This window comes from Peromyscus maniculatus, chromosome 5 (genome assembly GCF_049852395.1).
Source record: "Peromyscus maniculatus bairdii isolate BWxNUB_F1_BW_parent chromosome 5, HU_Pman_BW_mat_3.1, whole genome shotgun sequence".
Taxonomy (NCBI): Eukaryota; Metazoa; Chordata; class Mammalia; order Rodentia; family Cricetidae; genus Peromyscus; species Peromyscus maniculatus.
In genome coordinates this window covers 26,543,947-26,566,806 of record NC_134856.1, presented here as the reverse complement: position 1 = coordinate 26,566,806, position 22,860 = coordinate 26,543,947, and the positions used below count along the sequence as shown (strand labels likewise).

The following is a 22,860-nucleotide window of genomic DNA, read 5'->3' as shown; positions in this document are numbered from 1 at the left end:
AACAGTGTTGAGTATGGCCTATGTGAGAACTTCACACTTAGAAAGGAGACTCAGATTGGATACAGGTTTGTGTTAGGATACCACATAGGTTCCAGATGTGGAAGATTTTGAGGGTTTGTTTGGTTTCGAAGTAAACATCTCATGGAAAAGCAGCACCTGACTAGTAGTGCACTTGCATGTGTTTACGTGTTGAGATTTAGGACAGTTTTGAAATTTGATAGTAGACAATTTATAAAAGAATTTGCAATCTAAAAAGATTCTGTGTTTAAGTGTTATCACTCTTGCTAAAGTTAATTAGTACTGCAAATTAAATAAAGTTGGACTTAATGGTCAGATGAGAATTCTTTTTAGCACTTGCCTTAGCTACTTTTCTACTGCTTTGATAAAGCACCACAATCAAGGCAACTTGTAAAAGAAAGTATTTAATTTGGGACTCGGAGTTGCATAGGGTAGTAAGAATTCATGACCATCATGGCTGGGAGCATGGCAACAGGCAGGCAGGCATGGTACTAGAGCGGTAGTGAGAGCTTACATCTGATTCACAGGCAGGAGACAGGGCTGAGAATGGTGTGTGTGTGTGTGTGTGTGGGGGGACTTTTGAAACCTCAAAGGCCACTCCTAGTGACATACCTCCTCCAAGACCACACCTTAACCAAACAGTTCTATTTTTGGGACCAAAAATTCAAATATATGAACCTAGGCAGAGCCATCATTCAAACTACCACAGAGCTTTTTTCAAATTTGTATAATGAAAACAAAAAGTGTTTGGGTATAGATTGAGTAAACTTATTTCATGATATAGAAACAAAGCAAGCTATATCATAGAAATCTTAATTGAAATGATCTGATTTCCTATTACTCTTCTCTGTGGTTAGGATAATTTCTCAGTTATCTCTGTTTCATTTGCCTATACCCAAATACTCTGAAAGTACTGTTTCGATATTTCTCAGTTCAGAGTGCCACTGTAGATGGCCTGGAATTGCCTTTTCTGTCTTGTTTGAAAGTCTGTTTTTGTTTCTTCCAGGCCCACTGTGAAGTGGCCCCACTTTCTTCTTGTTCAGCTTCCTACCAGGTTGCCCTGCTTCAGTTGGCTAGATTGCTCAGGTCTTCCCCACAGTGGTCTTCCTTCTTAAACTACATGGGTACTCTGTGTAGTGGCTGCTCCCCTGTGTGCATGCACCTCTTATCTTGAGTCTTCCTCTTCCTGGAAACCTTTCCCAGCAGCATTTCTTCCTTTAAATTATTTTGAATATTTATTGTCATTACTTAAAGATTTATACAAATACCCATGAGTATCCTTTAATATTGCTGATAAAGTTTAGGTTTGCATAAGAACCCCGTGACTCAAAGTGAACTTTACACAGTAAACCCACTGTTGTTTGGCAAGTATTCCTAATTTTAAAAGTTTTTTTTTTTTTTTTTTTTTTTTTTTTTGCTGGGCAGTGGTAGCACATACCTTTACTCCCAGCACCAGGGAGGTGGAGGAAGGCAGATAGGTCAGCCTGGTCTACAGAGTGAGTTCCAGGACAGCCAGGACTACACAGAAACCTTGCCTCAGAAAAGAAAAAAATTTTTTTTTATTTTAACGTATGTGTGTTTGCATGTATGTATATGTATAACATGCGTTGAGGTACCTTAGCCAGAAGAGGGAACTGGAGATACAGGTGGTTGTGTGCTGATGCATGTGAGTGCTGGGGATCGAAAAACCAGGTCTTCTGCAGAAAGCAAGAAGTGTTTTAACACTCTGAACCACCTCTCCAGGCCCCTAATATAATTTTTTTTTCTTGCAGTTTATAGAAGGGTCATTTGAAGAATATTTAAAACGTTTGGAAAATCCACAGGTATGTATTAGTTGTATTTCTGCTTGTGCATATACAAATACGTATTAAAATTAATTGATGGATGATCGGTAGTGTATTGTATGCCAATTGAAGCAACTGTACCCTTTGTGTAGTGCTTAATTGAAAGATAATTGGGCCAGGTGGTGGTAACACACGCCTTTAATTTCAGCACTACAGAGGCAGAGGCAGGCAGATCTCTGTGAGTTTGAGGCTAACCTGGTCTACAGAGTGAGTTCCAGGACAGTCGGCTACACAGAGAAACCCTGTCTCTAAAAATAAAAAAATAAAGATAATTAGAGCTCTTCCTAGAAGTTGTCTTGCTGAGGAGATAGTCCTGCTGTCTTTTATATTTGTCATTATGACATGGGAATGTATCATACAAGATCTTTAGTTACACGGATGATTTTTGGAATGATTTGTTAGGGTATATGTGTGACTTGGACAAGATGAAGCTTGATAAATGAGAGCAGAGAGTTCTTCTGTCCTACCTGCCTTCCTTTTTTCTTTTGTAAAGGGCTCACTGAAAATCCATGTCATAAAATGTTAGCTAAGGATATACAGCTTAGCAGTGGTTCTCTTAGCATGTTGTATCCCAGTCCTCATGTCTTAGGGTTTCTGTTGCTATGAAGAGACACCATGACCATGGCAACTCTTACAAAGGAAACATTTAATTGGGGTGGCATATTTACAGTTTGAGAGTTTCAGTCCATTGTCATCATGACAGGAAGCATGGTGACATGCCAGGTAGACTTGGTGCTGGAGGAGTAGCTGAGAGTCCTACATCTTGCAGGCAATAGGAAATTGACTGACAGTCACACTGAGGGAAGCTTGAGCAAAGGAGACCTCAAAGCCTGCCCCTACAGGTGACACACTTCCTCCCACCAAGGCCAGACCTCCTAATAGTGCCACTCCTTTTGGAAGCCATTTCTTCAAATCACCATATCCCATAAACCCCAACTGTCATGGAATGTGCAACAGTTAGGAATAGAGTTCTATTCTAGAGGAATAGAACTGAAGGAATGAACATGTGTTATCTAAGGGATTTGTTAGATGGCCTTCGTGACCTGAGCCCAGTAGTCCAGCAGTGGTTGTTTGAATGCCGAGAGACTGAGAACCTGGTAGCTCTGCTCTTTCAAGGCTGGATGCCTCAGCAGTCCCAGTGTGGTGCCAAAAGCCTGAGAGAGTCCTGGTACTCTCTAATCTTCATTTCCTGTCGGAAGACAGAAGAAACGCAAACTTGATTCTAACATCAGTGAAAGACGGTAGCAGTGGCAGGAGCAGGGTACCGCATAGACCATCAGTAGACAAAGGTGGGCAGGCAAAAGCAGCACTCATGTGTTCTTTTCCATCCCCTTGAGACTTCTTTATCTCAGGTCTGTTTTGCGAAAGCATTACTGTCTTCTTGGTCCCCACTTGACTTGGAGTCATCCCTGCCTCAGTTGATCCTTCAGGAAATAAACTTAGAGACACACCCAGAATTATGTCTTTTGATCCCAGATTCAATCAAGTTGACAACTAAGAGTAACCATCATAAAATTGTTTTAGACATTTCCATCATCTACTATGTAGTTAAAGGTAACGTTGGCAGGGGCTGGAGAGATGGCTCAGTAGTTAAGAGCACTTGTTGCTCTTGCAAGAGGACCCGGGTTTGGTTCCTAGCACTCTTGGTGGCTCCAGTTCTAGGGGATCTGACATCCTCTTCTGATCTCTGTGGGCACCAGGCATGTGTGTGGTACACATGCATATATGTAGGCCAAATACTCAAATACATAAAATGCAAATCTAAAAAAAAAAGTTATATTGGCAAAGGAAAAGGCTGTGAAGAGTGAGGTTAAAGGGAGTAACACAAGAGGAGGGGTTTATTAGTGATTGGAGTATCTAGTTGATGGATCTGTAATCTCAGTTTCAGTGCTTAAGACATCCTGGAGAGATGTGGATATTTCAGATAACCACAATTTCTCTGCAATATACAGAAGGTCGGGTATAAATTAGGAAGGTGCATGTGTTAGGAAATACCAAAGGTTGAATGTTAATAGGCCGCATCTGCATTTCCAGTTGGTAGACAAGGCTTTCAGAGTGAGTTCACATTTGATTCTGCATAGGTCCAAACAAGCAGTGCTTTGGCTGAAGGGCATTCTAAAAAGCAGTAAACACTGAGTAAGGCAGAGCGAGAGAACTGTCAGTTTGTGTGGAGCGTGTGCAGGTAAGTACTGAGGAGTAAGTTGGAGGGCAGGATGGAGCCAGTAAGTGCTTCTCAAATGTCACCTGTGGGTTGTATCAGCATCCACTGGTGTGTGTGTGCTGTAAATGTAGAGTCGCTGACTCCCATCCTAAATCATAAATCCCCAAGGCCTTGAAGTCTTGAGTATCTACCATTGAAAAGGCATTTGAGGGTTTTGAGGTAAGAAGTGAGAATTGTGACTATTCTGAAGGTCACGTTTTCCCTGCATTCATCTATCATTGCATGTATTTTATTTTCTTTCTACTTGAATTCATCTCTTTGAACTTAGAATTCTCTATGTTGTATTCGTTGATATGACCCGGAGGCAGAAGTAATGCCCAGCATTTTTGTTGCCCGGATGGATAAATTAAAAGCATGTTGTGGGGCTGGAGAGATGGCTCAGAGGTTAAGAGCACTGACTGCTCTTCCAGAGGTCCTGCGTTCAATTCCCAGCAACCACATGGTGGCTCACAACCATCTGTAACGAGATCTGGTGCCCTCTTCTGGCCTGTGGTCATACATGCTGTATATATGATAAATAAATAAATCTTAAAAAAAAAAGAAAAGAAAAGAAAAAAAAGCATGTTGTATAAAATGTTACTATTTTGCAGTCCTGAGGATTGACCCAGCACCTGTGCATATTAAACAAGGGGTCTATTGATGAGCTGTATTCCTAGGCCATGGTCTTTTGATGTGGGGTTTACTAATGTAGATCATTGTGGGCCTTGAACTTCCTTTATATAGCTAGCACAGGCTGATTTTGAACTCATTAGTTTCTCCTCACTTTGAGAGTGCTAGGATTATAGATGTGCCACCACCATGCCTGGCTGAAAATAGCCTGTGATGGATGAGACCAGAGACATCCATTTCTTATTTTTTACTCAAACTTTTATTTGATGCATAATAATTGTCCATAGTTTTGGAGTACATTTGTACCTTTCTGTAGGTGTATACAAAGTGTAAAAATCAGATTTAGTCTGTTAGCATAGCTCTCGCTTGAGTCGTCATTTCTTGGTGTTGGGAATGTTTGCAGTTTCATTAGTATTTTGAAATATACAGTTAAATGTAGGCGGTTGCAGTGCACACATGTATGTTAGGCACTAGAAGCTGCTCCTCTTATGCTGATCATCCTCTCCTTTCCTGCTCTCTGGGCTCTAACCACAATTCTACCTGCATCTGTGAGGCCAGCCTTTTAGTCCCCATGTGGTTATGAGAACTTAGTGTTTGTCATAGAGACTCATTTAAAGTACTTGTTCATTCTCTTTATTTGAGTTTTTTTTTGAGACAGGATTTCTCTGTATAGCTTTGGTGTCCTGGAAATCACAGAGATACACCTGCCTCTGTATCCCTGGGATTAAAAGCATGCACCACCACTGCTTGGCAAGAATATTTTTTAAAAGATTTATTTATATAAGTGTTTTGCCTGCATGTATATCTCTGTACACCCTGTATATGCCTGGTGTCTGCTGAGGTCTGAAGAAGAAGTTGGATCCCTTGCAACTGGAACTACAATTGGTTGTGAGCTGCCATGTGGATGCTGGGAACTGAACCTTGATCTTTAAGTGTTATCACTGGGCTGCCTCTCAAGCCCCACAGAGTTTCAGGATAGCCAGGGTGACATAGACCCTTAACAAAAACAGAAAAAAATTGATTTGTATACAGGGAAATTGATAATTATGTGTAAAGAGAATAACTGTAATATCACTCCAGTCTTAGAGACAAATACCTCTATAGGCATTTTCACTGAATACACCCTAGGCTGTTTTTGAGTAATTTCAAAACAGTTTTCTTCAGATACATGAGCAGACTCATTTTCCTGAATGTGGGTTTTTTCTTCCTTACTTCACAAGTCTTTTTGAAGACGAAGATTGAAAAATATTTGTATTGCTTTGACATTTTCTAATTTAAGTGCCCAATTGATGACCAGTATATATATATATTTATTGACCGTAAAATTGATATATAAACAGAGGAGAAACAGCATGTTAATAGTAGTCTTTAAATGACAGATACTATAGGTGATTTTTTTCTGACTTTAGCGAAAATACAAAGAATTATAAAGGGCATTTATTAATTTAATTAGAAAACTGCAGTATTTTATAATCTTCAGGCTATCATCTGTAAAGTCCTGGGCTAGAAAGTAGAGAAAAGGAGACAGAAATGAGACTGTGTAAACTGAGCTTGATTTTGATTGGGGTGGGGTCTACCTGAAGGGAAGGGATTTTGAGCATCTGGGATAGGTTGTCTAGCTATGTTGATTTCTGAAGAAAGTTACCTCTTGCCTTAGGTATCTCTGGAATAGCTTTTTCATTACTAGTAACATCTATTTATAGGCTATCCTGTTTTTTCCACCTCTCTTCTGATACAGGGTGTATATAAGGAAAACTAATACTGTTGATTGATAAATTCCATTGCTTCCTTCAGTTCTCATGGGTAGCATTTCTATCCTTTTTTTTTTAATGCCTTTATTTGCTTTTTTTTTTTTTAAACTTTATTTTAAGTGCATTTATGTAAAGGTGTCAAATACCCTGGATCTGGAGTTACAGACAGTTGTGAGTTGCTATTTGGGTGCTGGGAATTGAACCCTGGTCCTCTGGAAGAGCAGCCAGTGCTTTTAACTGCTGAGCAATCTCTCCAGCCCCACATTTTTATCCTTAACAGTATTGGGAGAACACTTTGAAAAAAAAATGCTTCAAATTTTTGTAAGACTATTTCTGTGAACTTTGTTGAAGCCAAATTGATGTTCTCTCTTACATGTGCCATAAGGATTTAACATTTATCCCACAGCTTATTTTTTCACAAATCACCAGCACAAATATTGGTAGTTTCAATCAGTCATTCTTAAGAAATTCCCATCAGGCGATGATGACATAGCCTTTAATCCCAGTACTTGGGAGGCAGAGGCAGGCAGATCTCTTGAGTTTGAGGCCAGCTCGTTCTATGGAGTGAGTTCCAGGACAGCCAGGGCTACACAGAGAGACCCTATCTAGAGAGACAAACAAACAAACAAAACCAAAATAAAACAAAAAAAAGAATTTTTCTCATGCTTTTTTGTGCTTAATCCTTTCACTTGGTTCTGCTTTCTTTGTTTTTTTGTTTTGTTTTGGCCTTTTTAGATTTATAAAAGGAATGACAAAATTTGTAGTCTTACATATTTGGCTTCTTTGCATAATGGAGATACTTTTAAGATTCATTTTTTTATTTCTATTTTGTATGGGGTAGTACTTGGATAGATAGACATAATTTATGTGTTAATTCATACTTGGCTGTTTTCCACTTGTGGGCTCTTAGAATTGGATTTTATTTTCTCTTGGAGAATGGAATTGTGGGGCTATAATCTAAAAATATATTTAGCTTAATGAGAAACTGCCAAGCTTCTTATGAGCCATGCTGCTCCACATTTTTGAGTGTTCATTGTGATTTTAGTTTGCATGGTGATGAACCTTTTTTATGTACTTGTCATCCATGTATCTCTATTGGTAAGATGTTCATTTATAAATTTTACCTATTTTTTTTTTTAATTGCTGTTGGTGTCAAGTTCTAAAAGTTCTTCCTTTACACATAAGTCCTGCATTGGCAGTATATTTTTGGAAGACTTTATTCCAATTTTTGTTTTGGCTTTTCTCCTCCCTCCCTCCCTTCCTTACTCTCTTTTGGTTTTTCGAGACATGGTTTCTCTCTGTGTTTAACAGTCCTGGCTGTCCTGGAACTCACCCTGTAGACCAGATGTCCTTGAACGCAGATCCACCTGCTTCTGCCTCCCAAGTGCTGGGATTAATGGTGTACACTACTTTTGCTCATTTATATTTGATGGCTGATACTTGGTTAAGGGAGAAGATGCTATTTTGTTGATGGCCATTGTTTACTTTCTTAGATTATAATAGCATTTATTTGGAAGGTTACCTATAAGAAGATACATTATTCTTATTAGAGACTGGTAGACTTTAGGTTTTTTTTTTTTTTTTTTTTTTTTTTGTGTGTGTGTGTACCATCCTTGGCCATTCTGGAACTTGCTATGTAGACCAGGCTGGCCAGAGATTCACCTGGCCCTGCCTTATGAGTGCTGGGATTAAATGTGTGCACCACCTCCTCCTCCAGCTATTTTACTTAAAAAAAAAAAAAAAAAAAAAGACTTTTATGTTTATGATGCTTTAATTGCACAAATACATATACACCGTGTATACCTTGTGTCTGTGGATATTATAAGATGCTGAATCTCCTGGAACTAGAATTACCAACATTGTAAGCCATTGTGTGAGCACTGAGACTTCTGCAAGAGCGGCAAGTGCTCTCAGTGGCTGAGCCGTCTCTCCAGCCCAGAGTTTACATTTTTAGATGTCATGTGGCCTCCACTGCATAAGTGAGCTAAACAGTTTCTTACCAGAGGGGGTATTGCATTGGGAATATTTGAGAATCCCTTATTATTAATTAGGCTAAGGCATGTTTTAAGAAGTCTGTTTTAGTATGTGGCACCTATTTTGTTTTGAATTTGGAAGACCTCTTGAAACAAAGTTCCTTCCTGAAGCTTGATGGTGGTGGTGCACACCTTTAATCCTAGCATTCCAGAGGCAGAGGCAGATAAATCTCTGAGTTGGAGACCAGCCTGGTCTACAGAGAGAGACCCTGTGGGGATGTTTATTGAGAACTGTGTATAACGTATATTGTAAAAAGTAAGATATTTACATGCTAACTTTTCTTTCCTCAATACAGGAATGGGTAGGACAAGTGGAAATAAGTGCCCTTTCTCTTATGTACAGGTAAGCTGTCGAACTCTTAAAACAATAAAAATAAAATAACTGGAAAATTAGTATATTACATTCAACTAAAATTTTTAAAATGCAAAGCTGTTTTATACCTCAGTTGGGAAAGAGCTTCTCTAAGGCTTTTTGTCTGTTTATAAATTGCATCAGTTGGAGTTCAGTGCCTAGATATCAATGTTTAAATGTTTTAATTCTCGAGGGAATTTTGAAAAAGGCACTGAAAAATGTTTGACTGTGTCCTAAAAACTATTACTTACCAGCTTTATAGAGAAAGGGCTTACTCTCAGGGCCAGTAGCATTGAATGGCCCCAGAACAAAGCTCAAGTTCCTGGGGGTGCCAGGTTTTTAGAATTAATCTGAAGTTATATATGTTGTATATCTTACATATGAATTAATTGGAGATTTTATCTTTTCGAAACGATACTGCTGGTATTTTATAATGCAATTATTTCCCTTTTTTTCCTGCTCTATCTTCAGTGCCTAGAATATTGCCTGATGTGTAGCTAAATGAATAAATCAATGAAATACAAGTTTTAAAAAGTAATACCTGGGTTTTATTTTCAGGAAAGATTTTGTAATATATCAGGAGCCAAATGTTTCTCCTTCACAAGTAACTGAAAATAATTTTCCCGAAAAGGTAAGAATTTTTTGAAATACTTAAAACATATGTAAGTAAAAGAGATGCTTAATTGCTACCTTGACCTCTTAAGCTATACTTTTAAATGGCTCTTGAAATGTTGCTATATGAAAGCTATTGTTTTTTAAAAGTAGTTATCGAGTCATATTTTAAAATTAAGTGACTTCTTGTGAAAGTTAGCTCTGCTTTGTGCTCAGACATACTGTGGTGATTCTCCTTCCCATTGTAAAGGTAATTTTAGAAGCAGCAGTATCACTGCATTGTGGGGTCATGAAGTAGAAACAGTGGGAAAGTTTATGAAGCCTAGAAAGAAAACAACCAGCTGATTCACTGTAAGAGAATTTTATTTTAGTGGAATTATGCAGGCCAAGGTGAAGGACACTGTGTGCTAGTTGTGTTTAAGAGGGGGAGAGGCAGTGAGGAAATGCTGTAGTTTAATGAGGGGGCGGTTAGGGGAGGAGGAGGGGAGGAGTGGATGTTCATGGGACTTGACTGAGATTTCCATCTGCAGTGTTTTTGGACTGGCATGTTTCAAACAGTATTGTAGATTTCTTTGTGTAGGGTAATCAGTTACTTAGGAAACACTTAAAGCTAACAAGCAGGAAAAGCTTACCTTTGATTCACTCAGAAGTCAGCATTGCTCTGGTTTAGAATATTTTCTTTCCTGATCCCTTCCTCCTTCTTTTCCTTTCCTTTCCCTCTTCCTTTTCTCTGATTCATCTCTTCCCCTTTCCTCTTCCACTTCTCCCTCTTCCCCCTTTCCTTCTCTCCTCCTTGTTTCCCAAAGTCTTGTTGTGAAGCACATGTTGTACCCAAATTCTTAATTCTGCTATGATATATGTGTGCATCACTAAACTTAACTTGGAATGACTTCTTACAATTTTTAGAAAACATTTATTTTCCTTTTATGTGTGTGTGTGTGGGTATGTGCATGAGAGTGCAAGTGCTCAGAGGCCAGAGGTGTCAGATCCCTGGAGCTGGATACAGGTGGTTGTGAGCTGCCAGATGTGGGTGTTGGGAGACAAACTTGGGTTCTTTGCAAGAGCAGTAAGGTGCTCTTGACCACCAAAGCATCTCAACAACTCAACTTTCTTGTTCTTTACATAGCTGAGTTATATGTGATTATTTTTTTGAGACATTCTCTTTATGTAGACCATCTTCTGCCTTGAGATCCTCCTGCCTCAGCCTCCCTAAATGCTGGGATTACAGATGTTTGCAGCCACTCGTGACTACTTACTGTGTTTGTTTTTTGTAGTTCTGTAAACATTTTCAGAATGGGCACGGCAGTGCTTACCTATAACCCTAGCCCTGGAGAGGTGGGAACAGGAGGATCAGGACTTTCAAGGCCAGTTTCCACTATACAGTCAGTGTGAGGCCAGTCTGGGATACATGAGATTCTGTCTCAAAAACAACAAACAAAACACCAGGGAGAACTTAGCAACATAAGTGCTGATCGCTGTCTGGCTTTTCACCATAATGTGGAGTACTGTAAGTGTGACAACATTGGAGCTTTGATTCTGAAATATGGTTTTGAAAGTGAATGAATTAGAGGCTTTGGAACCACAGTTTATTTTGTGAACGTTAAATGTATGATTGACTGAAATGTTGCTTACTTTCTCTTCAGGTGTTACTGTGTTTTTCGAATGGAAATCATTATGATATTGTCTATCCTATAACATATAAAGATAGCTCTGCTATGTGTCAGTGTAAGTATCCTCTTGTGTTCATATAGAAATTATAGCCTAAGCTACACCGCCTTAGTTATGACTTGTAGTGATTTTTCAAGTTGTTAATGTATAGCTTGAAAATCCAGGTGACTGAACAAATGTGACATTTGACTGTATTTTTTTTTTTAAAAGGAGGGTCTCCACCCTTGGCACTGTAGAGATTTTGGGCCAGTCTTCTGTTGGGGTGTTTCCCTGTGCTTTGTAGGATGTTTACTGCACCCTGGTCTCTACCCAGTTGATGTCAATAACGTTTGCTACCCCATTGGCATCCAGTTTTTATAGGTTTTCCCAAATATTTCCTGGTTGACTGAATTCCCCTCCCTTCCACACAGGTAAGAATATTGTTTTAGGAGGAGAGAAATGGTCCCTCTTGCTTTCAGTGTCTTTTCCTCATATGAGCGGTAGTGTTGTATGTAATTGCTTTCTTATTTTTCGTTTTTTGTTCTTTGAGGCAGGGTCTCATATAGCCTTGACTAAAAACACCTGCCTCTGCCTCCCAATTACTGGGATTAGGCATGCAGCACCACACCCAATGTTTTCTCTAGTCTTAGTGACCCGGAAAAGTAGGAGTGTAAACATTTTGAATGTACATGTTACGTTTTTGAGGTGAGAATATTTAGCTCTTTTTTTGGGCTGCATCTTCCCCTTTCCTAGCTAGTCAAAGTCAGGACATTTCAGCTTTGGGAAAGAAGCCTTTGTAGACTGCCTTCCCTGTACTGACGAGGTGATTCTGAGGCTTTAGCGCCTCTCACCCAGAATCTGAGAGATAGATGAGATGGTCTGTGAGGAGGACTGTGGGGGGGATCCATTTAGATGGTGAGCATGAACTCAGTGTACTTAGGAAGTAAGTGCATTCATTGTAATAAAATAAATGAGTTTCATAGCTCATGTGTTTAAATTTTTGTTAAAATTTTTAGTAAACTATATTTCCTTGTTTTTATAACTTTTAAATTGACCAAATTAATCTAAATATTCTTTCCTTCAGAGATGATTGAGAATATATTTCTGTGTGAGTGTGCCTATTCTATTTGTGGGTATATATATATATGAAAAACAGATCAACCTTCATTCTTCCCCCCTGCCCCCTCTTATTACATGTGCATGAGTATAGAAGATGTGGGGTGGAAAGTCAGTGATAGGCTTGAGGTCAGCGTTGGATATCCTTGATGGCTCTCCAGCTTACATTTTGAGACAGAATCTCTCTGAATCTGGCTGGAGCTCACCTTTTTTTGGCCAGACTGCCTGACCAGCAACCACTGGAGCAGCTCCTCTCTCCACCTACTTGGTGCCAGGATAATAAGCACATAGCTTTTTATGTGAGTGCTGGGGATCCAAACCATGCTCCTAATGCTTGCATGCCAAGCGTTTACCAATTGAGCTATCTTTCAAATCCTTAAGAATATATTTTCTAGATATCTTTTAGTGCATTATGTAAATTTAAAACAGGAAGCTCCCTCGTGTTATGTAGAAACCTGAAGATTACTTTATCTAATGTACCAGTTACCAGGAAAAATGGGAAACCCAAGTCTTCTGACTTGTCAGCTAGCATTCTCTAATGCTCTACATTTCTACAAACTTAATTCTGCTTCATGTTTTTCTATCCCAAACCTTTGGGTTAGGCCTTTTGTGTGACATCCCTAAGCCTGTGGACTGAAAATGGTAGTGGTCATGTGCTGGGGTTAAATGTGAGGACACAACGAGCTGAAGTATAGTGCATGTGGAATGAAGGATTGCTCGCTATGCTTTTTTCACTTTTCCTGTCATGTTTGCATCATAGAGCTGATACTTTTTAAATTTGTCTTACAAAATGTATTCTAAAGCGTGATTTCAAACGTACTGTGCACAGACAAAACTTCCTGTTGCTTTCCATGTATCTTTGGATTAAATGGTGCTATTGACTGTAAGGGTTTGTATATACCTACTAAGAATTTTGGAAGCCTGAGCAGTACTGTCCTACTTTTCTGTTTTCAAAACATGCATATAAAGTTGCATACTGTGCCTCTTCAATTGCAGCTCTCCTTTATGAATTGCTGTATGAGAAGGTATTTAAAACTGATGTTAGTAAAATCATGATGGGACTAGAGACTTCTGAAGTGGCTGATGAGAGCAACAGTGAAATATCAGATTCTGAGGATGACAGCTGCAAGTAAGATACATTTCGGTCTTTCTAGTGTCATGTGGTGAGGTATAGTCGTAAAACACTGATCTACAGTAAAGTTTCTTCATTGCTGCCATGAATTTGACCTAGTTTCTATGATGGGGGCATCTTTGAAGGTTAATACACACCTGGAATAGATTTGATCTACCTGTAATTTTACATTGTAAAAATGTAAAGTTAACTATTGTTGACATATCTAGGGATGGAAAAATGTTTTGATCTTCATGACCTTTCTATAGTTTACTTCCTTTGCTTCTGCCAGTTCTTTTTAGAATAAGGAGTGTTTCAGTGTGGTGTTATGTGAGATAATCCCTCAAGGTTACAGATCAGAGTCACTGAGGCAGCTTAGACGGTTAAGATTCTCAGCCCTGGACATCCAGGCACAGTTTTGGACATTGGCATGTTTTTAGTCTGTGTTTTTTTTTTTTTTTTTTGTTTTTGTTTTTGTTTTTTGATTCTTTGGGCTTTTTTTTTTTTTTTATTTTTTTTTATTTTTTGCTAACTAGATAGATTAGGGGCATATTTAAATTCTCTAAAGAAGCCTCGGTAGCATGAAATGATGGTATTTTAGTGTTTCCTGGAAGAGGACAATTTGAGAGTTACATGAGAGCATGTAAGGTAAATATAGTTTCATTGTATATTGTGTATTAATTTATGATGTTATGCCTGTCTAAAATATTAAGAAGCTTATCTTTTATGAAAGTCTTGTGTTACATTCCTGTTGAATCATGAAAACATGGCTGTACATGTGACACTAGAGATAGAGACAGACTTGAGATTGACAGGATGCCTAGTTCTCACAAATAAGCCTTGAAATGTATGTGTCTGTTGATGTGGACTCCAGACTTTCTCCGTTTTCTGTGCTAGGGAATGAATTCAGAGTCTTAAACACCTAGGCAAGGCACTCTACCAGCAAACTGCGTCCTCTAGTGGATCTGTGTTTTTTTTTTTAGTTTTTCTGTTTTTTTTTTTTTTTTTTTTTTTTAAATAAATTACATTATCTGTGTGAGTATGTGGTGAGTGTGTACAGATATTTGCAGAGGCCAAGGTGTCAGATTCCTTGTTGCTAGAGTTTTGGGTCCTTGTGAGCCTCCTGACTAGGTTCTGGGTACTGAACTTGAATCTTCTGCAATGCCAGTATGGGAATCTTAAAACCACTGGACCATCTCTCTGACCCTTGTTTTGTTTCTGAGGCAAGGTCTAGGTATTCCTCGAGCCCACTGTGTAGCTAAGAGTGATTGTCTGTCTTTACCTCCCAAGTGCTTGCATTACAGGTGTGTGTCATCATGCTTGACTTCTAGGAGTCAACTTTAATTGAATTAAAATTTTCTGATTTGGACTGGAAATTGGACCAATTATTTATACTTGAGCAGTGTTTGCTGTTGTCAGTTTTGTCCTAACATATGCTGGCATACGTGCACAAGTAGAAGTTGCCCCTCTTCTCTCCAGACACCCTGATCCAGATGTGTTAGTAAGCAGAGAAATTGAGGGAATGGCTAGATTATTTTAACTTCCACTTAGAGTGGGAGAGCCTTTAAACTTGTCTCTTGAATGCTGTAGATGTTTGTAGTGTTACAGAAGCAAATCCAGGATGTGACTCTGGACACAGGGACTGGTAAGCTGGAGAAGTTTACCTGGGAAGAGGGGCAGGCATGTGTGTGGGTTTTTTTTTTTTTTGTGTGTATGTGCTTGGTTTCCCTTTTGTACTGCTCTTGAAATGTAGCTTACCTTTTTATTATATTAAAATTGCTTTAGCTGTGTGTGTATAAATTTTACATTTTATATATGTACATGTGATGTAATATATACACATACTAAAATTGCTTTAGCTACATATATACATACATACACACACACACACACACACACACACACACACACACACACACACGTACTAGAAGGGGGAAAAAAACCCTTTTTGTCACATTGGTTTTAAGAGAGGACGAACACTGTATAACCTTGTTGAGACTAGATCAATTTAGTGAGGTAATTAGGAGGAAAGAGGTGTAATATGCTGTTGGATTGTTTCACGTTCATGTTGATGGGTCTTGAAGTGTACTTGGAATGATGAGTGACTTCTGGTCTAGACTCCAGGGTCTTGCTCCCGTTAGTCAATATTTGGAGGTTTTTTTGGGAAACCTAGAGGTCGATTTCTTGAGTAGGACAGAAAGGTAGATACTATAGGGGCTACATTGAATCTTTTCATCTTGAGCCTCTTGGCCACTTTGGGCTCTTTGTGTGCTGTTCCTCTGCATGGAACTCTAGATTTGATGTACTGTCTTGTGACCTGTCTTTATTCAAAGGCATCTATTTCCGCAAGGCCTCCCTCTCCCACTTTGTATTTTATCTTACATTGCTGTGCTTAGTAGCTCTTATGTACTGATTCCTTGTCTGGTTTTGTTTACTCTCACTGGATTGTATGGGCACAGTTCTTGTCTCTTGTTCACTGCTTAGATTTAGCAGTCTAATAATGCATAGTGAGCAGCACATAGTAGGCTCTCATACTTGTAGAGTAGATGAATGAAGTGAGCTGATGATAGTTCTTTGGTTGTACTGAGGAATAGGAAATATTTCTTAGAAAAAGATTGGTAATGACTTTAGATATTGGTTAAAATTGTTTTTTATTAAAATTGTTTTTTATTATAAATGTTATAATTTGGTTATAACAGTTCTTTTAAAACTTTAATACTTACTAAAAATTTTATGTTGAATCTTTTGTAGATGGTTATTCTACTCACTCAAACATTGCATCCTGCCACCCCCATTTTTATTTATTTTTTAAGTCAGTAAGAATTAACTAGTAGTAAGTCTGATTTTTTTTTTAATAGGTGCACATACACTTGTGTAACATATACTTACATATACTAAAACTTAACTTACTGGAGCCTCACATTTTGGTATGTAGCTGATTTGAGTATTTTAGTTGAGGTTAAAAGTTGATTACATTAAAAGTGTACACCTTTAATCTCAGCACTCAGGAGGCAGAGGCAGGTGAATCACTGAGTTTCAGCCCAGCCTGGTGTATAAAGTGCATTCAAGGACAGCCAGAGCTGTTACACAGAGAAACCTTGTCTCAAAACGAAACAAAAAAGAGATTGATTATATGCAGATACATTTTCATTTCTTAATTATGTGTTTTTGTTCCTTTATAGGAGTAAGAGTACTGCTGCTACTGATGGGAATGGATTTAAGCCTTCATCCAGTGAGGTATTTTTAACTTTAATGTGTACAGAGCCACAATTTCAGTCATCTTCTGTAGTTGGGGTTACTTGGTTAGTAAAAACTGACTTGGGGGAGCTGAGCACTGAGACCTAGGGCTAAAGCTAGGAGATGGAAAATGCAGACCTCCAAGGCACTGCCTGTTTCTCCAGTTCTGATCTATTCCTATACCAGGGGTCGAATATGGCCTGCGTCTGCCTCCCTCTCAAGCCTTTCTGCAGCAGCTCCCCTCATCAGTTGGCCAGACTGGAATTCCAGACCAGTGTTGTTTCCAGGACACTGACACAGCTGCCCAGTTCATTGGTGCTGGGGGTGCCACAGTTGGTGTGGCTGGATCAGGGGCTGGCATTGCGACAGTGTTTGGTAGCTTGATTATTAGCTAGGCCAGGAACCCATCTCAAGCAGCAGTTCTTCTCCCATGCCATTCTGGGCTTTGTCCTGTCTGGGGCCAGGGGGCTCTTGTGTTTGATGGTCATGTGAGGCTCCGTGGGGTCACCCAGCTGTCCCTGCTGCTTTGCCTCCATGCCAGTCCTGGTGCTGGAGTGTGCTAAGCTTTAGCATTAAACAGCGTTTCTCTTAAAACAAAACAGATCATTTATTTCCTGCTCCCTTCTTTTTTTCTTAAGGTTTTTTGTTGTTTTGCTTTTGTGCATTTTTTTCTTAAGGTTTTTTGTTGTTTTGCTTTTGTGCATATTTGGAACAATGTTTTAAAAGCATTTCTGTGTTGATTGGACTTCTGACGTTATTTAGAACCCAGAGAACGATGGGAACGTGGCTGATCTTCCTTTGTCCAGAAAGGTTCTTAAGTCGCTCAACCCAGCAGTCTATAGAAATGTGGAGTATGAAATTTGGCTGAAGTCCAAACAAGGTGAATTAAACATGAATCTTCTTTAAAATTGCTTTGTAGCACCTGGAAATAATGAGGTAAAGTTGGTATTTTATTTTATTTTTTTCTTCTTTTTAAACAGCTCAACAAAAACGTGATTATTCTATTGCTGCTGGATTACAGTATGAAGTTGGAGATAAATGCCATGTAAGTGATTTCTACTAAAAGAGAAAATGACTTTTACCTGACTTGATCTTATTTTCTAAAGGAACCACCAACTAAAATTTGACTGTTTATAATTTGGATTTTATAATTAATTTATCCTAAATACAAGTAGAATCATCTTAATGCTGAAATTTGTATGTTTGTAAAACTGTGCGTGCGTGCGTGTTGTCCTTTTTTGGTGGTGGTGGTGGTTTGTTTTGTTTTGTAGTCCTGGCTGGTCTGGAGCTCTGTAGACCAACCAGGCTGGCCTAGAGAGTTCACAGAGATCCTCCTGCCTCTGCCTCCTAAGTGCTGGTCTTTGTCCATTTTATTTGAATACAGTTTAATTGAAATCTTAAGGAACTGAAATGATATGGGTGACTTATTTACTCAAGTATGTAGGATATACTTGAAACTTTTGATAGAAATAGCCTTTTACAAGGCTGGTGAAGCTGAATGTGGTTGTGTCTACTTTTAATCTCAGCACTCGAGAGGTAGGAGCAAGAAGGTTTCTTTGAGTTCAAGGCCAGCCTGGTCTACATATTGAGTTCTAGACCAGCGAGGGTTACAGAGTAAGCCCCTGTCTCAAAAACAAAATAAAACAAAAGGACTAGCAAGATGGCTCAGCCAATAAGAGCCCTTGCTCCTCTTTTGGAATCCTGAGTTTGGTTCTTAGTACCCACACCAGGAAGCTTAAAGCTGCATGTTCCAACTCCAAAGAGTCTTGTGTCCTCTTCTGGCTTCTGCTAGCACTCCATAGGTGGCAGAAACCCACACTCAACAATTTAAGACATTTAAAATTAACCCTTAAAAATCTTTCTTATTTAAAATTAGCCTAAAAAAATTTTTTTTCTTGTAAAACTCTCGAGAAAAGAAGTGTCCTGTCATGATTAATGAGGAATGAGATGTCAACTCAGGACTCTGATAACAGTTTAGAAAAGTATGGGTCTGTGTAGAGGAGAGCTGTGTTTACTGTGCTGTCTTATCTGATGCAGTCATTGGCCAGTGCACAGGTCATTGTGTGCAGTTGGCCTTGAAGAGACTTCCAGGCATCCTTATCCTCATCATTATTCACAATTAGCTACTACTGTCAGTGGGGATGATAAGGAACAGTTGAAGCATCTCTAAAATGAGCAAAAAAGTCACTGTTTTTACATGTTTTAGTGTCATATGAATGAAGAAATGGTAGTAATAATAGTTCTCTCATTTGTGGAATGGCTGCTGTGTAAACTGCTGTTCCCTGTGTGATACATCTCCCCATTGCATCTCTAGGTGTCCTCTATTGTATTATATTGATTACCATTACTATTGTGTTGATTACTGTTACTAGCTCCAGTTTGCATATGAGCAAACAATGTAAGTGAATTTACCAAGGTTGTTGCTAGTCAGTGGAAAGGCCAGGCCTGGAGATTCAAAGCCAGAATAAGTTGACAATTGTTGATTATTGTTTCTTGAAGTATTGAGAATAATTCAAAAGATTTTGACAGAGTAAATAGTCTACTTAGGTAGAGAGGTATGGCATCTTAAGGAGACAGAATCTGTTGTACCCACTTCTGTATTTTGTTTTTCTGAATAAATGCTTATATTTTCTTTGGTTAAAGAGAGTACACATTTAAAATTAGGTGTTTGATTTTTCTTTCTGGTGTTCAACAGGTTAGATTGGATCATAATGGAAAATTTTCTAATGCAGATGTTCATGGCGTTCACTCTGAAAATGGACCAGTTTTATCTGAAGAACTGGGGAAAAAGTATGTATTTTTCAACTGAAGTGTTTGCTGCATCTTTGATTTAGCCTATTACAAATATGAATGCTGGTTTGCTTACAAAGGAACTGATTTGGAAGCTGGGTGTGGCAGATATCTTGTTCAAGGCCAGCTTGATCTACATAGAGGTCCAGGGCTGCCAGGAGTACACAGACCCCATCTCAAAAACAAACAAACAAAAAGCAACCAAACAACAACAACTAACCAAACAAAATAGAATAAAGAACAACAAAACCAGGACTGAATTTGAATCTCTAATGTCTCTACATAAAAGCCAGGCATGGCTGTGTGTGCAGTGTAACAACAAAGGTAGGTGAGTCCCAGGTGAATTCCAGGTTCTCAACTAGCCACGTATGTGGTGGTATTGTGTTCACCAAAATATTGTGTACCTTAATAAATTTATCTGGGGTCAGAGAACAGACAGCCACTAGATACAAAGGCTAGAAAATGGTGGCACTCACACCTTTAATCCTAGCATTCCAGAGATAGAAATCCCTCTGGATCTCTGTGAGTTCAAGGCCACATTGGAAACAGCCAAGCATGGTGACACGCCTTTAATCCCAGAAAGCCAGCCTTTAATCCCAGGGAGTGGTGGTAGAAAGTAGAAAGATATATAAGGCATGAGGACCAGAAACTAGGGGCATTTGGCTGGTTAAGCATTTGGCCTGGTTAAGCATTCAGGCTTTGGAGCAACACAGTTCAGGTGAGAGCCATTGGGATGAGGATGCAGAGGCTTCCAGTCTGAGGAAACAGGACCAGCTGAGGAACTGGTGAGGTGAGATAGCTGTGGCTTATTCTGTCTCTCTGATCTACCAGCATGGACCCCAATAACTCGTCTTGGGTTTGATTTTATTAATAAGAACTTTTAAGATTCCTGCTACATCTGGCGCCCAACGTTCGTGTTACGAATTCATGGAAAAGCTGTTTGCCTGTGGCCTTGAGCTCAGGCCCAAGCTACACTCAGCCGGTGGTGGTGGTGGTGGTGCACACCAGTAGGATTTGCTGAAGGAGACAGAGGCAGGAAGATCCCGAGTTTGAGGCCGGCCTAAGAGGCTTGGGAGAAATTTTGGCCTGGACTGAGCCACAAACAGTGGTGGGACCATGGAAGCAGTGGCTACTGCTCCACGTTGCCAGCTCCTTCTCATGGTGTTGGTGACTGCGGTGATGCTGCTACCACCAGGGACGAAGGGTATACTGCTGCTGGTTCAGAGAAGAATTGCCAGGACCATCGTGTTACAAGAAAGCATCGGCAAAGGTCAGTTTGGAAAAGTTTGGCAAGAAAAATGGTGGGGAGAAATTGCTGTGAAGATTTCCTGTACTAGGGAAGAATGTTCATGGTTCCAAGAGACAGACATTTATCAGACTATGATTGCTCCAAACCGCAGAGGAGGCACAAAAAAAAAAAAAAAAAAAAAAAAAAGTCCGCATGGAGCCATGATCACACCTAACAGCAACTTTGAAATCTTCAAAAGGACTATGGTAAAACCATTAAGCTGATTAACACCACGGAAAGATCTGCTTTGGACTACAAACTGCTTAGGACAATTTTGAGATGGCTAGCTGAGATGAACCAGCCTGACAGACTACTCGAACAAGGACTTGAAACAAGCCCTGAACTTTCCTGTTATGCAGAGACTGGACAAATGATACAGGACTTGACGATTAACCCAAAAATTTTCTTTTCAAGATTCCCTAAAGATATCTTTACCCCTAGAAAGCAAAAAGAAAAAGAGTAAGATATGAGATAGATCATTGAATCTACTCTGAGAAAAAAGATAAAGAAATAATAGGATAAATAGGTAGATCATTGAATCTACACTGAAGAAAAAGGGGAAGATATAAAAATGACAAAAGGTAGACTACTGAATGTATTATGAAAGAAAAAAGAGAATATGGATATGATAAGATAAAAAGAGAGATTATGGAATCTACTTTTAAAAAGGAACTACTTGTTTTAAATAAGATAAGTAATGAAAATTTTTTGGTCTGAGTTTATCAGATGTTACTGGACTGGACATTGTTAATATATATAATGGAGTTTTTTATCTGAAAAATGTTAATGGACTAGACATCATTAATGTAATTTTGGCTGTATATATTGTATATGCTTATTGGATAGTTTTTATTGTATTAGTTATAAGCTTTTTTAATTTTAGACAAAAAGAGAGGAGATGTGGTGGTATTGTGTTCACCAAAATATTGTGTACCTTAATAAATTTATCTGGGGTCAGAGAACAGACAGCCACTAGATACAAAGGCTAGAAAATGGTGGCACTCACACCTTTAATCCTAGCATTCCAGAGATAGAAATCCCTCTGGATCTCTGTGAGTTCAAGGCCACATTGGAAACAGCCAAGCATGGTGACACGCCTTTAATCCCAGAAAGCCAGCCTTTAATCCCAGGGAGTGGTGGTAGAAAGTAGAAAGATATATAAGGCATGAGGACCAGAAACTAGGGGCATTTGGCTGGTTAAGCATTTGGCCTGGTTAAGCATTCAGGCTTTGGAGCAACACAGTTCAGGTGAGAGCCATTGGGATGAGGACGCAGAGGCTTCCAGTCTGAGGAAACAGGACCAGCTGAGGAACTGGTGAGGTGAGATAGCTGTGGCTTATTCTGTCTCTCTGATCTACCAGCATGGACCCCAATAACTCGCCTCGGGTTTGATTTTATTAATAAGAACTTTTAAGATTCCTGCTACACACGTAAAATGAGCTTCAGGTACATTGAGGCTGTGCTTTGAAAACCTGGTAAAGATGTGCACACGTACTGCATATCACATGCAGCACACAAACACACATGCACACATCCCTAGAAAAAGAAAAATGAAGAGTTTGATTTGAATGTTTTGCTTGCTGATATATTTTACAAAATTCTAGTTAATTTTAATGGCTGCAGTTTTAAATCGGTTCTTCATCAAAAGCAATTGGAAGTTGGTGAGTTTATAAAGTAGGGACTTTGAGAACAGGCACCATATTCCTTCCTATTTCCTTAGTGCCCTCTTGTGTGCAATCTGTCATTTGTTAGTGGCTGGGTGTGGCGGTGGACATCTTTAACCCCAGCACTCAGGCCAGCCTGATTTACAGAATTTGTTCAGGTAAACTGGGACTGCATAGTGAGATTTTGTTTAAAGAATGTCCGCATTGTCAGGTAGAATAGAAAGATATATTGACTTATCACAGTGTCATTTTATTGCATCTTTTGTGAAGTTACTGCCGCCTTTACTAGAGGAAAAAGTAATAAATTACTAAAAAAACAAATTTAAATATATATGATTGTAAAGTATAGAGCACAGCGAACTCTACCTAATATAACCATTACTACTTCCCTATATTTTATTTTATTTCTTTTGGCTCTTTTGAGACAGGGTTTCTCTGTATTCCTGGCTTTTCTTGCGCTTACTCTGTATACCAGGCTGGCCTCAAATTCAGGGATCTGCCTATCTCTGCCTCCAGAGTGCTGGAATTAAAGGAGTATGCCACCACACCCAGTCCTAACGTAGTAAT

The 22,860-nt window shown here is 39.1% G+C and overlaps 1 protein-coding gene and 1 pseudogene across 3 annotated transcripts in view; both read left to right on the top strand.

Moving 5' to 3' along the window:
• Otud4 (OTU deubiquitinase 4) overlaps positions 1-22,860 on the top strand; it is a 73,215-nt gene that overhangs the window by 28,795 nt on the left and 21,560 nt on the right. For all 3 annotated transcript variants that reach the window (XM_042277490.2, XM_076571941.1, XM_076571942.1), the window contains exons 3-11: positions 1,791-1,841; positions 8,773-8,819; positions 9,387-9,459; positions 11,084-11,165; positions 13,200-13,332; positions 16,497-16,551; positions 17,314-17,431; positions 17,532-17,596; positions 19,247-19,341. In XM_042277490.2, the coding sequence (XP_042133424.1) occupies positions 1,791-1,841; positions 8,773-8,819; positions 9,387-9,459; positions 11,084-11,165; positions 13,200-13,332; positions 16,497-16,551; positions 17,314-17,431; positions 17,532-17,596; positions 19,247-19,341 (719 nt within the window). The remainder of the gene's footprint in view (positions 1-1,790; positions 1,842-8,772; positions 8,820-9,386; positions 9,460-11,083; positions 11,166-13,199; positions 13,333-16,496; positions 16,552-17,313; positions 17,432-17,531; positions 17,597-19,246; positions 19,342-22,860) is intronic.
• On the top strand, positions 16,558-17,169 carry LOC107402550 (ATP synthase F(0) complex subunit C1, mitochondrial pseudogene; annotated as a pseudogene).